The sequence below is a fragment of the Bufo gargarizans genome, chromosome 8 (assembly GCF_014858855.1).
Source record: "Bufo gargarizans isolate SCDJY-AF-19 chromosome 8, ASM1485885v1, whole genome shotgun sequence".
In the NCBI taxonomy this organism is placed as follows: Eukaryota; Metazoa; Chordata; class Amphibia; order Anura; family Bufonidae; genus Bufo; species Bufo gargarizans.
Window position 1 is genome coordinate 167,921,108 of NC_058087.1, and position 12,325 is coordinate 167,933,432.

The 12,325-nt window shown below is 46.5% G+C and overlaps 1 protein-coding gene across 1 annotated transcript; it reads left to right on the forward strand.

Moving 5' to 3' along the window:
* Positions 1–775: 775 nt before the first annotated feature.
* Positions 776–10,957, forward strand: GRIFIN (galectin-related inter-fiber protein). The gene is made up of 4 exons (XM_044302590.1): positions 776–832; positions 6,177–6,256; positions 9,258–9,420; positions 10,790–10,957. The coding sequence occupies exons 1-4, from the start codon at positions 821–823 to the stop codon at positions 10,955–10,957; spliced, it is 423 nt and encodes a 140-aa protein (XP_044158525.1). The 5' UTR covers positions 776–820.
* Positions 10,958–12,325: the final 1,368 nt, after the last annotated feature.

A 12,325-nucleotide genomic window follows, 5' to 3' on the forward strand; every position in this document is an offset into this window, starting at 1 on the left:
ACCCTACCCCCTGCAGTAGATATCAGCGGGGGAAACCTTACAATGCACTGTCCAAGTTATCATACATAATTATCATCCCTAAATAGTTCAGCGCTATTTCACTAAAACCATATACGGTAATACATTTTTATTAGCACTGTCTTACTATTCCCAAAACCATGAATTTACAGTGCATGGCCACCTTTCTGCTAGTGGGCTCCAAATCCCCTGCATAGGCAACCATAGCTTATCAGCACTGCACTCAATACTACAACAGCAAGCAGTAAGCTCTTTATCTCCCTCTAGTGGTAGCTGCAGGAAGCAACAATTCTATAGTTCACATCTACGCAGAGAAACGGAGAGCAACCAATTTAAACATATATTAGACATTTTATATAAGAAATTGCTCAGCAGAGAATTTCGAATCACAGTGTCCCTTTAAGTGTAGTAGGGCTAAATGACTAGGTTCTTTGGCACTGTCTAGGCCTGGCCAGCTGTACGATAATGGAATTGTCTAACATGTTGTTTCCCCCTGTTAAATGATGACCGAAGCAGGTTTTATCCGTGTTAAACTCACAATATGACAGCACTTAATCCTCTGGTTATGTCTCACACACACAAAGTTACTGGCAGCTTTAATGCCTGAGCATCAACAAAGGCAGGCTGAGATCAGCCATTGTGTTATGGACGTCCTATCCCCGAGGTCTGATGTGCCCTGACCTCTCACAAATTTCCATTGTCTTGACGTTAATCTCCGGCACGTGATTGGCTGATGCACCCGACGGTATATGAGGGGGTGACGGTTTGGTCTGCCCTGCAATTCCGCTGCCCGTCAGTGAAGATGGCATTAAAGGTAAGCGATGATCAGAACATAGGTTTTTCATGGACAATTTTCACTTATTTTCAGCTGTTTGTTTGCTGGAAACTATCAACAAGCAGGTTAACTGCTGCTGACAGATCTGCTCATAGGTTTATTTTCATTTACATAGAGCTTATGTGAAGTAATGGCCAGCATGGCTCATTAATATAAGAACACCCAATATTTGTTACCATCTCAGCATCGAAAATGAATGTGCTGACGAGTCGACATGCTCACAGCTTCCTTATATTAGAGAATATAAGAACTGTGGATCCGTCAACAGCAACTTGCTGATGGTTTTCACATAGCAACAATTAATTTTTTTTAAAGTGAAAACCACGTAAAAGTTTTGGATAAATACATAGAAATGTTTAAAATGAGAACATAACGGGAAGCAACCTGGTAAGGCAATCTCTTTAAGGCCTCTTGCACACGAACTGTTGTGCATCCAGTTCTGTGCATTGGGGACCGCAATTTGCAATGTCCGTGCAGCGTCCGGAACGGATTGAGACCCATTCAACTCGAATGGGTCCGTGATCCGTCCACACCGGACTTCCATTCTGCATCTCCGTGATTGCGGAACCATTCAAGTGAATGGGTCCGCATCCGTGACGCGGAGTGCACAAGGGCCGGTGCCCGTGTATTGCGGACCTGCCGTATGAGGACATGCAGCAATACAGCCATGGGCACACAACGTTCATGTGCAAGAGGCCTAAGGGTGCATTTACAGTACAGACCAAAAGTTTGGACGCACCTTCTCATTGAAAGAGTTTTCTTTATTTTCATGACTATGAAAATTGTAGATTCACACTGAAGGCATCAAAACTATGAATTAACACATGTGGAATTATATACATAACAAACAAGTGTGAAACAACTGAAAATATGTCATATTCTAGGTTCTTCAAAGTAGCCACCTTTTGACTTGAATACTGCTTTGCACACTCTTGGCATTCTCTTGATGAGCTTCAGGAGGTAGTCACCTGAAATGGTTTTCACTTCACAGGTGTGCCCTGTCAGGTTTAATAAGTGGGATTTCTTGCCTTATAAAAGGGGTTGGGACCATCAGTTGCGTTGTGGAGAAGTCAGGTGGATACACAGCTGATAGTCCTACTGAATAGACTCTTAGAATTTGTATTATGGCAAGAAAAAAGCAGCTAAGTAAAGAAAAACGAGTGGCCATCATTACTTTAAGAAATGAAGGTCAGCCAGTCCGATAAATTGGGAAAACTTTGAAAGTAAGGGCTATTTGACCATGAAGGAGAGTGATGGGGTGCTGCGCCAGATGACCTGGCCTCCACAGTCACCGGACCTGAACCCAATCGAGATGGTTTGGGGTGAGCTGGACCGCAGAGTGAAGGCAAAAGGGCCAACAAGTGCTAAGCATCTCTGGGAACTCCTTCAAGACTGTTGGAAGACCATTTCAGGTGACTACCTCTTGAAGCTCATCAAGAGAATGCCAAGAGTGTGCAAAGCAGTAATCAAAGCAAAAGGTGGCTACTTTGAAGAACCTAGAATATGACATATTTTCAGTTGTTTCACACTTTATGTTATGTATATAATTCCACATGTGTTAATTCATAGTTTTGATGCCTTCATAGTCATGAAAATAAAGAAAACTCTTTGAATGAGAAGGTGTGTCCACAAACTTTTGGTCTGTACTGTATATCACCGTTTAGCTTTCCGTTCTTCTGCTCGGTCAGAAGAAAAGAGAGAGAGAGAAAAAAGCAGGATCCTGTAAAAAACGGATCCTATGCAATCCTATGTATAACTGATTAAACAGGATCCGTTTTTTTTTTTCTTTCTCTCATCTTTTGATGGATCAGAAGAACAGAAAGCTAAAAGGTGATGTGAATGCACCCGTACACAGACCTCGCAGAAGGTACTGCTTCCTAAACAATGACACAATGAGAGTAGTAGTTGTCATAGTTTGGTAGTACACAGAAACCCACTTCTGATTTCATTCAAATTTGTTTTTTAATCTATCACATAGACTTTGGTTGCAGCGAAGAGGGCACAATTTTTTTTCTCAGCTTTGACACCTAAGCTCCAGGTTGGCAGATCTGGATAACGTAGAGAAGGATGGGCACAGTAGGATGCCATAGTGTTTAGCTGGATGGGCATTGGGTAGCAGTAATGCCACACTGGCTCTAATCTAGCTGGTGTCACCCATGAAGCCCCTCTACCCACACTTGTTCTTCTCATTCTACCCCATGCATGGCCTCATTCTGCCCACTACCCAACCAGTCTGCGGAGTACCTCCTGTAGATGTCTCTGGCGTCATTGTCAGATTGGGAGCTCCTTACGCCCACTAGAATTTTTTTTTTTATCTGAGTGTCCACCCTTCATCTCTACCATACTTATGAACATGCAAAAAGGAAAATTTGGGACAGCTATGCCCTTCTGACTGCCTGGGAACACCCACAAAATACCCGCTTTGGGGAGAGGTTATGGACTGGTTCACAGGATTGCCCCAGCAAAATCGGGGCAGTTGTTAATCATGCTGCACAGAACATGGTTGTCATTGGACCTATGGTTTCCTGTTGCCTTAGGCCTCTTGCACACGAACGTGTGCGCCCCGTGGCCTTGCTGCGGCCCGCAAATTCACTTTAATGGGTCCGGGATCGGGCCGTTCCGCAAAAAGATAGGACATGTTTTATCTTTTTGCGGAACGGAAGTACGAGACGAAACCCCACGGAAGCACTCCATAGTTCCGTTCCATGCTTCCGTTCCGCACCATTCTGCATCTCCGGATTTGCGGACCCAGTTGAAGTGAAAGGGTCCGCATCCGTGATGCGGAATGCACACGGAACGGTGCCCGTGTATTGCGTATCCGCAATACGGCCACGGGGTGAACACGTTCGTGTGCAATAAGCCTTAGGGTTCGGCCACATGGCCAGGTTTCTGGATGCAGTTTTGGAACCCAAAACCCGGAGTGAATTCAAAAAAAGAGAAAAAGTCGTATCTGTCATTTCTCTCATTTTATGATCCACTCCTGATGTTGGCTTCCAAAACTGCATCAAGAAACCTGACCGCGGGCTGTACCCTTAGAAGCCCACTGATTGTGTCCAAACCCACTGGAAGACCCTTTGGAACTCATCTCCCCATTACGACTCTTCATAGACGCAGCCAAATATAGAACAGATATAAAACAAAGCGCCATTGAAACTGCAACACCGGAGATTTCCACAACTAAGCTTTGAGAAATCTAATGGTTTGTCTGCCCAGGGTCGCAGAGCCGACAGTGGGTTTTAAACACTTGAATGCTCCTGAGTCAGTAGGTCGGCAACGAGGCGGCCGCGGTTCACAGGTGCTGTATTTCTATGTGGCAGATTAGAGGTAAAAATCGACTCCCCGGCTGCCCAAGACTTCATCTCCAGACGCAGTGTGCTCTGATCAACCATATCGCTAACCTGCTGGGGAAGGATTGTGCCGTTGTGCAGAACCATCCGAATTTCACACGGCATTTATTAAATCCTAGAATAGAAAGAGCTCACCTGTGGACCCAAGATTGATGAATTTTCATAACTTTTGGCCATTCTTTGCAAGAAAGAACTTTATAACTTAAGGATTTGTTTCTTTGATTTTATTTCTCCATGGCATCGAAAAAGCAATTTGCAACAAATGAAAAATATCCTACCGCTTTGAGTCTACAGCTCCTACACAGAAGTATGAGCTTGCAAACTATAGCTTAGGGTGCGGTCACACGGTCAGGTTTCCTGATGCGGTTTTGGAAGCCAAAATCAGAAGTGGATCATAAAAGGATAGAAAGATACAACATCTTCTCTTTTTGAATTCACTCCTGGTTTTGGCTTCCAAAACTACACGCGAAAACCTGACCGTGTGGCCGTACCCTTAGGGCAAGTTCACATCACCGTTATTTTTTACGTTCTTATGATCTGTCAGAAGAACAAAAAAATAAATAAAAAATCCTGAATAAGAACCAGATCCTGTGCATCAGTTATGGACATTTTGCATCCGTTTGAGCCATTTCCGTCAGAGATCCGTTATTTTAGATGGAAAAAAAAGTCCTGTTAGGCCTCATGCACACGACAGTTGTTTTTCTCGGCCTCCGTTCCGTTTTTTTTGCGGATAGGATGGGGACCCATTCATTTCAATGCGTCAGCAAAAAAATGCTGATAGTTCATCTGTTTGTGTTCCGCGTCCGTTGTCCGTGTTTCCCTTCAGCAAAAAAAATAATGCATGTTCTACTTTTTTCACATTTGGCGGACAAGGATAGGCATTTATTACAAGGGATCTGGGGGGAAAAAACGGATCCTCCCAAAAAAACCGGATGCCACATCCGTTTTTTTTGGAAGACGCACAATTTGCGGACACAAAAAACAACTGTCATGTGCATGAGGCCTAAGCCAGATCAGAAGAAAGTAAAAATAATGGTGATGTGAATTCCACCTTAAAAGGGTTTTCCAGGTGTTTAATATTGATGACCTGTCCTGAGTACCTGATCGGTGTGAGTCCAGGTCTCGGCACCCCCACCAATCAGCTGTTTGAAGAGGCCAGTGAGCACTAATAGTCAGTTCGCAGTGTTCGCCAGCAAACACATGCGGGCTGCCATCTTTAGTAAGGTAGATTCACCCGTCCGGCGATGCACAGGTAAGCCCTTACCTGTGCCTGTGCCGGGAGCCAGTCTTAAATCAAATGCAGTCACCGGGAGCAGGCAGTTCCGAGAACAGCCCGATGAAGGCCCCCGGTGGCTGGGACCTATACCTATATTTAGAAAAGAACCCGCAAAGTGCCTGAGGCTGCACCGCGCGTGCGCAGTCCAATTCTATGGAACTGCCGAAATTTCCGTAAGCCCGATAGAAGTTGGAGCAGTGGTCGCGCTTACACCATGCGCTTCCCATTCATTTCAATGGGACTTCCAAAAATAGCCGGCTATTTTCAGCACACCCATACAAATAAATGAAGGGCGGCTGCGCATGCGTGGCCTTGCGGGCTCCGTTCTAAGGATAGGTGGAACCCACACCATCAGACATTCCTAGCAATATGCCCCTAATGTCCAAGATGGGAATACCCCTTTAAACACCCGAGAACCCCCTTATAAAAGGGCAATCCCGTTATAAGAAGTTATCCTCGCATCACGGCACAGGAGGAAACTATTAAATTGTAGGAACCGCCACTGATCACAAGATTGGGGCGCCTGTACCCCGAAATGAATGGAGCAGCTGGTTGAGAATGCATTCTGCCTCTCCATTCATTCTCTATGGGACTGCTGGAAATAAACGAGAAAAATAAGAAAAAGGTTACAAGATATAGAATGCAACATTGTCATTGTTTTATCTTCCTTGCTCTGATTTGGTTACTTTCTTTGTTACAGTTTGAAGCGTCCTGTCCGCAGGGCCTGTGTCCCGGATGGAGTTTGATCATAAAGGGAGAGACAGGTTCCGCTGAGAATGAGTAAGATGCTAATTCATCACTTTCCATCCTCCTTAGGTCAAACATGCAGAAGTAGATGGCAAGCTCTTCCTCCAAGCCACTTCATTCATGTCACCTGCCCAGCCACTTTCTGTACAGATAAGGCTAAAATGTTGCAAAGCCCTATTTTGAAATTTTGAAGCCAGAATTCGGGAGTGCAGGGATGGATACATTTCCCCCATAGATTTAAAGGGCTTGTCCCATGAAAAATATTCTACATTTTTTTCAAGCAGCTCATGGACCTGAACAGTTTTGTAATTACATGCACGTAATCAAAAATGTTGTATAGCCACTGAGTTACTCAGTAAAATGCATATGTATAGCGCCACCTGCTGTTCATTCTTCTCTCAGTCCACCTCAATAACATTGCTGAGGAGGACGCACATGCTCAGCAATGTTACTGAGCTGCTGCAGCAGAAGCGACACTCCTCCTGAGCTGCAGCAAAAAGGACACACTTCCTGAGCTGCAGAAGAAAAGACATTCCTCCTGGACTGAAGCAGAAAGGACACACCCCTAAGCTGCAACAGAAAGAGCACACCCCTTGCACTGCAGAAGAAAGGAGACTCCTCCCGAGCTGCAGCAAAAAAGAATATTCTTCCTGAGCTGCAGAAGAAAAGACACAACCCCTGAGCTGCAACGGAAAGAACATACCCCTTGCACTGCAGAAGAAAGGACATTGCGCCTGTGCTACAGCAAAAAGGACCATGCTCCTGAGCCTCAGCCACACTCCTCCTGAGCTGCAGAAGAAAGTGCACTTCTCTTGTGCTGCAGAAGAAAGGATGCACACCCGGAGCTGCAGAAGAAAAGACGCACACCCTGAGCTGCAGAAGAAAGGACGCACACTCTGAGCTGCAGAAGAAAGGACGCACACCCTGAGCTGCAGAAGAAGGGACGCACACCCTGAGCTGCAGAAGAAAGGACGCACACCCTGAGCTGCAGAAGAAAGGACGCACACCCTGAGCTGCAGAAGAAAGGACGCACACTCTGAGCTGCAGAAGAAAGGACGCACACCCTGAGCTGCAGAAGAAGGGACGCACACCCTGAGCTGCAGAAGAAAGGACGCACACCCTGAGCTGCAGAAGAAAGGACGCACACCCTGAGCTGCAGAAGAAAGGACGCACACCCTGAGCTGCAGAAGAAACTGCCGAACGAAGGCCCTGGCACAGCAAAAAGACACACTGAGCTGCAGAAGAAAGGACGCACACCCTGAGCTGCAGAAGAAAGGGCACCTGAGCTGCAGAAGAAAGGATGCACACCCGAGCTGCAGAAGAAAGACGCACACCCTGAGCTGCAGAAGAAGGACGCACCCTCTGAGCTGCAGAAGAAAGGACGCACACCCTGAGCTGCAGAGAAGAAAGGACGCACCCCCTGAGCTGCAGAAGAAAGGACGCACACCTGAGCTGCAGAAGAAAGGAAGCACACCCTGCAGCTGCAGAAGAAAGGACGCACCACACCTGAGCTGCAGAAGGAAAGTACGCACACCCTGAGCGCAGAAGAGAAGAAGACTGAGCTGCAGAAGAAGGACGCCCACACCCTGAGCTGCAGAAGATAAGGGCCGCACACCCTGAGCATGCAGAAAAGGACGCAACCCCTGAGCTGCAGACAGAAAGGACGCACACCCTGAGCTGCAGAATGAAAGGACGCACACTCTGAGCTGCCAGAAGAAAGGACGCACACCCTGAGCTGCAGAAGAAAGGACGCACACTCTGAGCTGCAGAAGAAAGGACGCACACTCTGAGCTGCAGAAGAAAGGACGCACACCCTGAGCTGCAGAAGAAGGGACGCACACCCTGAGCTGCAGAAGAAAGGACACTCCTTCTGTGCTACAGAAGAAAGGACATTCACCCTGAGCTGCAGAAGAAGGGACGCACACCCTGAGCTGCAGAAGAAGGGACGCACACCCTGAGCTGCAGAAGAAAGGACGCACACCCTGAGCTGCAGAAGAAAGGAAGCACACCCTGAGCTGCAGAAGAAAGGACGCACACCCTGAGCTGCAGAAGAAAGGACGCACACCCTGAGCTGCAGAAGAAAGGACGCACACCCTGAGCTGCAGAAGAAGGGATGCACACCCTGAGCTGCAGAAGAAAGGACACTCCTTCTGTGCTACAGAAGAAAGGACATTCACCCTGAGCTGCAACAGAAAGAACATACCCCTGGGCTGCAGCAGAAAGGACACACACCCCTGGGCTGCAGCAGAAAGGACACACACCCTGAGCTGCAGAAGAAGGACATTCCTTCTGTGCTGCAGCAGGAAAGACACTTTCCTTGAGAAAGGAAAAGCCCCCTGAGCAGTCAGCTTGAAATAAATCTAGCAGAGCAATGAATGGGGAGATCTCTGGATCCATGTGAGGTACAGGGCTGGTTGTAGCTTTGGTAGAAAGAGACTTTCATGTATTATATGATGTCTGATTCTCATTTTTTTTTTTTTACATTAATCCTGTGATAACCCCTTTAAATGATACAATTCTGACTGCTTACATCTACCACTAGAGGGAGCTTTTCTTAAGAAGAATACAACTAAATTCACACCCCTGTGGTGCAACGTTGTCATAAAACATGGCAGACGATATTGAAATGTATATAGCTGTCTATATGTATATATTATGCACGTACCTGCCAACTTTCCTGAAATGTCCAGGAGGCTCCCAGAAAAAGGGGCGACCTCCCGGGCTCCTGGAGGAGCTGTGCTGCATGGAGGACTGGTTTCTTCCAAAAAGCAGCCCTCCATGAATTGCATCTGTATGTGGCTCCAGGATGCTGCGTCATCAGATTTGTACATTGAGGGGGCGCCCAAAGCTTGTTTTTAATGATGTTATATTAAAAAGAACAGACAAATTATTGATCATTTATACTATAGACAGTGGTGGGATGTGTGTGGGGGGTGGGGGCACTGATATACGGGGGGATGGGACATTATAACAGATAATAATAATACTGCATCCTCTCAGTGTAGCATTTGACTTGTGTACCCTTTATGAACAGCTTTGAAATCAACTTCCTCACAGACTCGGGGGACCAGATTGCTTTCCATTTTAATCCTCGTTTTTCTGAGGGCAGCATTATCTGCAATTCATTCTTATCAAGCCACTGGGGACAAGAGGAGCGCACAGATACTTTCCCCATGGAAGCAAATGAGCCTTTCCAGGTAAGATTAAACTGAATGGAGACTGTGATTTATGCACTGGTGTTGATGCAGTGACCCAGTGGTTTACTGCTAAAGGGGGTTTCCTGTTGCTTTAATGTATTGTAATCCTTAAAGGTATATGGTGTTAAATTGCCAGCCCTCAGCTGCTGGGGTGGAGGGGGGCTGTGGACCGTGTGCAATCTGTGTGGGAGAGGTGAGGGAATCAACAGACAAGGGTTACACCAACTCTGTGAACCAAGTACAGCCAGAAATGTGACTGAATAAGTGCCAGCCTCTGAGGAAGACAAGAACTTAATAGAAAGTAGAGTGGCCAGAGGAGAGTGCATGGATAAAAAGCCAAGGAAGGTGACACATGTGTCAGGCTACAGACTTCACTGCATATTGGATTGGGTTAGTAGCTTCAGGCTCCGTTCCATATGCAAGAGACGGACTGGACTACACCATGCAGCTGGGTATTGTAGAAATATTGAGTGGGTAAAAGAAAGAGAGAGAAAGAACTGCACCTCATTGGCCAGATTGGGAAGATTGGTTGGTTTATCTGGAGAGAGACTCAGAGGGGGTCACTATATGGTCCTTTCACCTATACACAGCCTTTGGGGAGAATTACATGATGCACTCTAAAAAACTGTGCCTACCCATACAAGTATGTGTCTGAACTGCCCAAGTTTCTAGTAAACAGTTTTTGATACCCCCACACCAACCTCATCATTGTACAGCACTGCTATGTTAGACATGAGATCCCTGCATTGCACCCCAGGACCCACCTACATCACGGGCACCCCACCTACCACCAGGCAGAAGATCCCCAAACCAGGGTGTGAACCGAGGGCAAGAAAGAGTGCACCCCTCCCTTTATGGTTCTCAGCTCAGGGAGAACTGGAGAGGACCATAGCCACCATGAGGGCTACTACCAACATCGGCGTTCCACTACCACTCCCATCCGGGTTGTTGCATTGATAATGTTGGGCAAGATTAGTGCCCAGAATCTCCGGTTGCATGCCCAGCACTGAGCAGCATGCTTTCACCTCGGCTAGTCATTATAGATTGGTCTCTCCGCCAGATGCCCATACAGTATGCACGTGTGCGCATAGGTATTCATGTTTGTAGGTCCGCACTGAAAAGAATTAAATGGGCCCAACACTATAGTACCAGGTTGTTCATTCTGACTCTCCATGATCCTTGGGCTAGAGCCCCCATATTTGCTAGAGAGAAAAGTGCTGCACCGATTCCCACCACCCAGTAGCAAAGAGAATGGACCATGTCCCCTCTCACTAAGGGTCCCATAGCAGTTTTGTGGTCTGCCTCTATGACACGTACATGCTTGTGCATATAACATATGTATTTCTGTCATCTCATTTTTTTCTTTTAGATTGAAATCTACTCCGACAGAGAGAACTTCCAGGTTTACGTAGATGACAGTAAGATCATCCAGTATCGGCACCGCATGAAGCAGTTTAACGCCATAACCAAACTGCAGATTCTCAATGACATCCATATCTCCTCCGTGGAGATCGCAAGACGAGAGCTGTATGAGTAGCCGGTGACCAGAACCAAACATTGCCCAAATAGATAAAACAGCCGTACTGTGTTAGGGATATGATCTAAAGCAGGGGTTAGCAACCTTCAGCACTCCAGTTGTTGTGGAACTACAATTCCCAGCATGCTCCATTCATTTCTATGAGAGTTCTGAGAAGAGCACGGCAAGTATGCATGCTGGGAGTTGTAGTTTTGCAACAGCTGGGGCGCCAGAGGTTACCTACCCCTGCCCTAAAGTGAGGGGCGTAGCTAAAGGCTCATGGGCCCTGGTGTAAGATCTGCTCCCCTTCCCCCAAGGGCAGGGGAGCACATAGCCTTCCTGCTGCCTGAGGCCAAAATTGAAATGGCAACCCCCCTAAATTCTTGACCTACCCCCTTCCCTCCAGCTAGAGGTGTAACTTGAAGATTCTGGGCCCCAGTGCAAAATCTAAAACAGAGTCCTCCCAACATGCACTTTCTATAATACTGGTGTATCTTTGTAAAGCACAAGGGTCATTGGGCCCCCTAAGACTCCTGGGCCCGGAAGCGACTGCTACCTCCGCACCCCCTATAGCTACGCCCCTGTAAAGTCTCTTATGTTCACAATGGATGACTAACCGTACATTCCATACAAAAAATTGCAAATAAAGTAACAGGTGCCATTATTTAAGAAAAGTCAGTGTCTGAATGATCATTGTGACGGCCCTGTGTCCTTCTTCAGACTCCTCCTCGGCCACCAGGAATTCCATCTAGTGTAAAACTGTAAGGCCTCTTTCACACGACCGTTTTTTTTTTTTCTGTTTACGGTCTGTTTTTTGCGGTCCGTATACGGAACCATTCAATTCATTGGTTCCGCAAAAAAAACGGAATGTACTCCGTATGCATTCCGTTTCCGTATTTCCGTTCCGTTGAAAGATAGAACATGTCCTATTTCCCGCAAACCACGTTCAGTGGCTCCATTCAAGTCAATGGGTCCTCAAAAGAAAAGGAACACATACGGAAATGCATCTGTATGTCTTTCGTATCCTTTCCGTTTTTGCGGAACCATCTATTGAAAATGTTATGCCCAGCCCAAATTTTTCTATGTAATTACTGTATACTGTATATGCCATACGGTAAAACGCAACAGAAACACAATTGAAACAAAAAACGGAACAACGGATCCGTGAAGAATGGTCCGCAAAACACTGAGAAAGCCATACAGTCGTGGTAAAGAGGCCTAAATAGAAGACAGAGAGGAGGGGAAAGAAGGGTTGGGAGGGGGATAGAGCTGCAGTGATAGAGAAATAGGGCTTGTGTGGGATGAGGCAATACCATTTAGCCCTAGATATATAACAACCCCCAGGAGCCACTAGTTGATATAGTCATGTGACATTTTATTAAGGGGTTG

What these genes read in the sequence shown, in the direction of transcription:
- GRIFIN (XM_044302590.1), top strand. An exon ending in ACAGGTTCCGCTGAGAATGA is followed by an intron (nt 6,257 to 9,257) that starts GTAAGATGCTAA and finishes CTTTATGAACAG; the next exon opens with CTTTGAAATCAACTTCCTCA. An exon ending in AAGCAAATGAGCCTTTCCAG is followed by an intron (nt 9,421 to 10,789) that starts GTAAGATTAAAC and finishes TTTTTCTTTTAG; the next exon opens with ATTGAAATCTACTCCGACAG.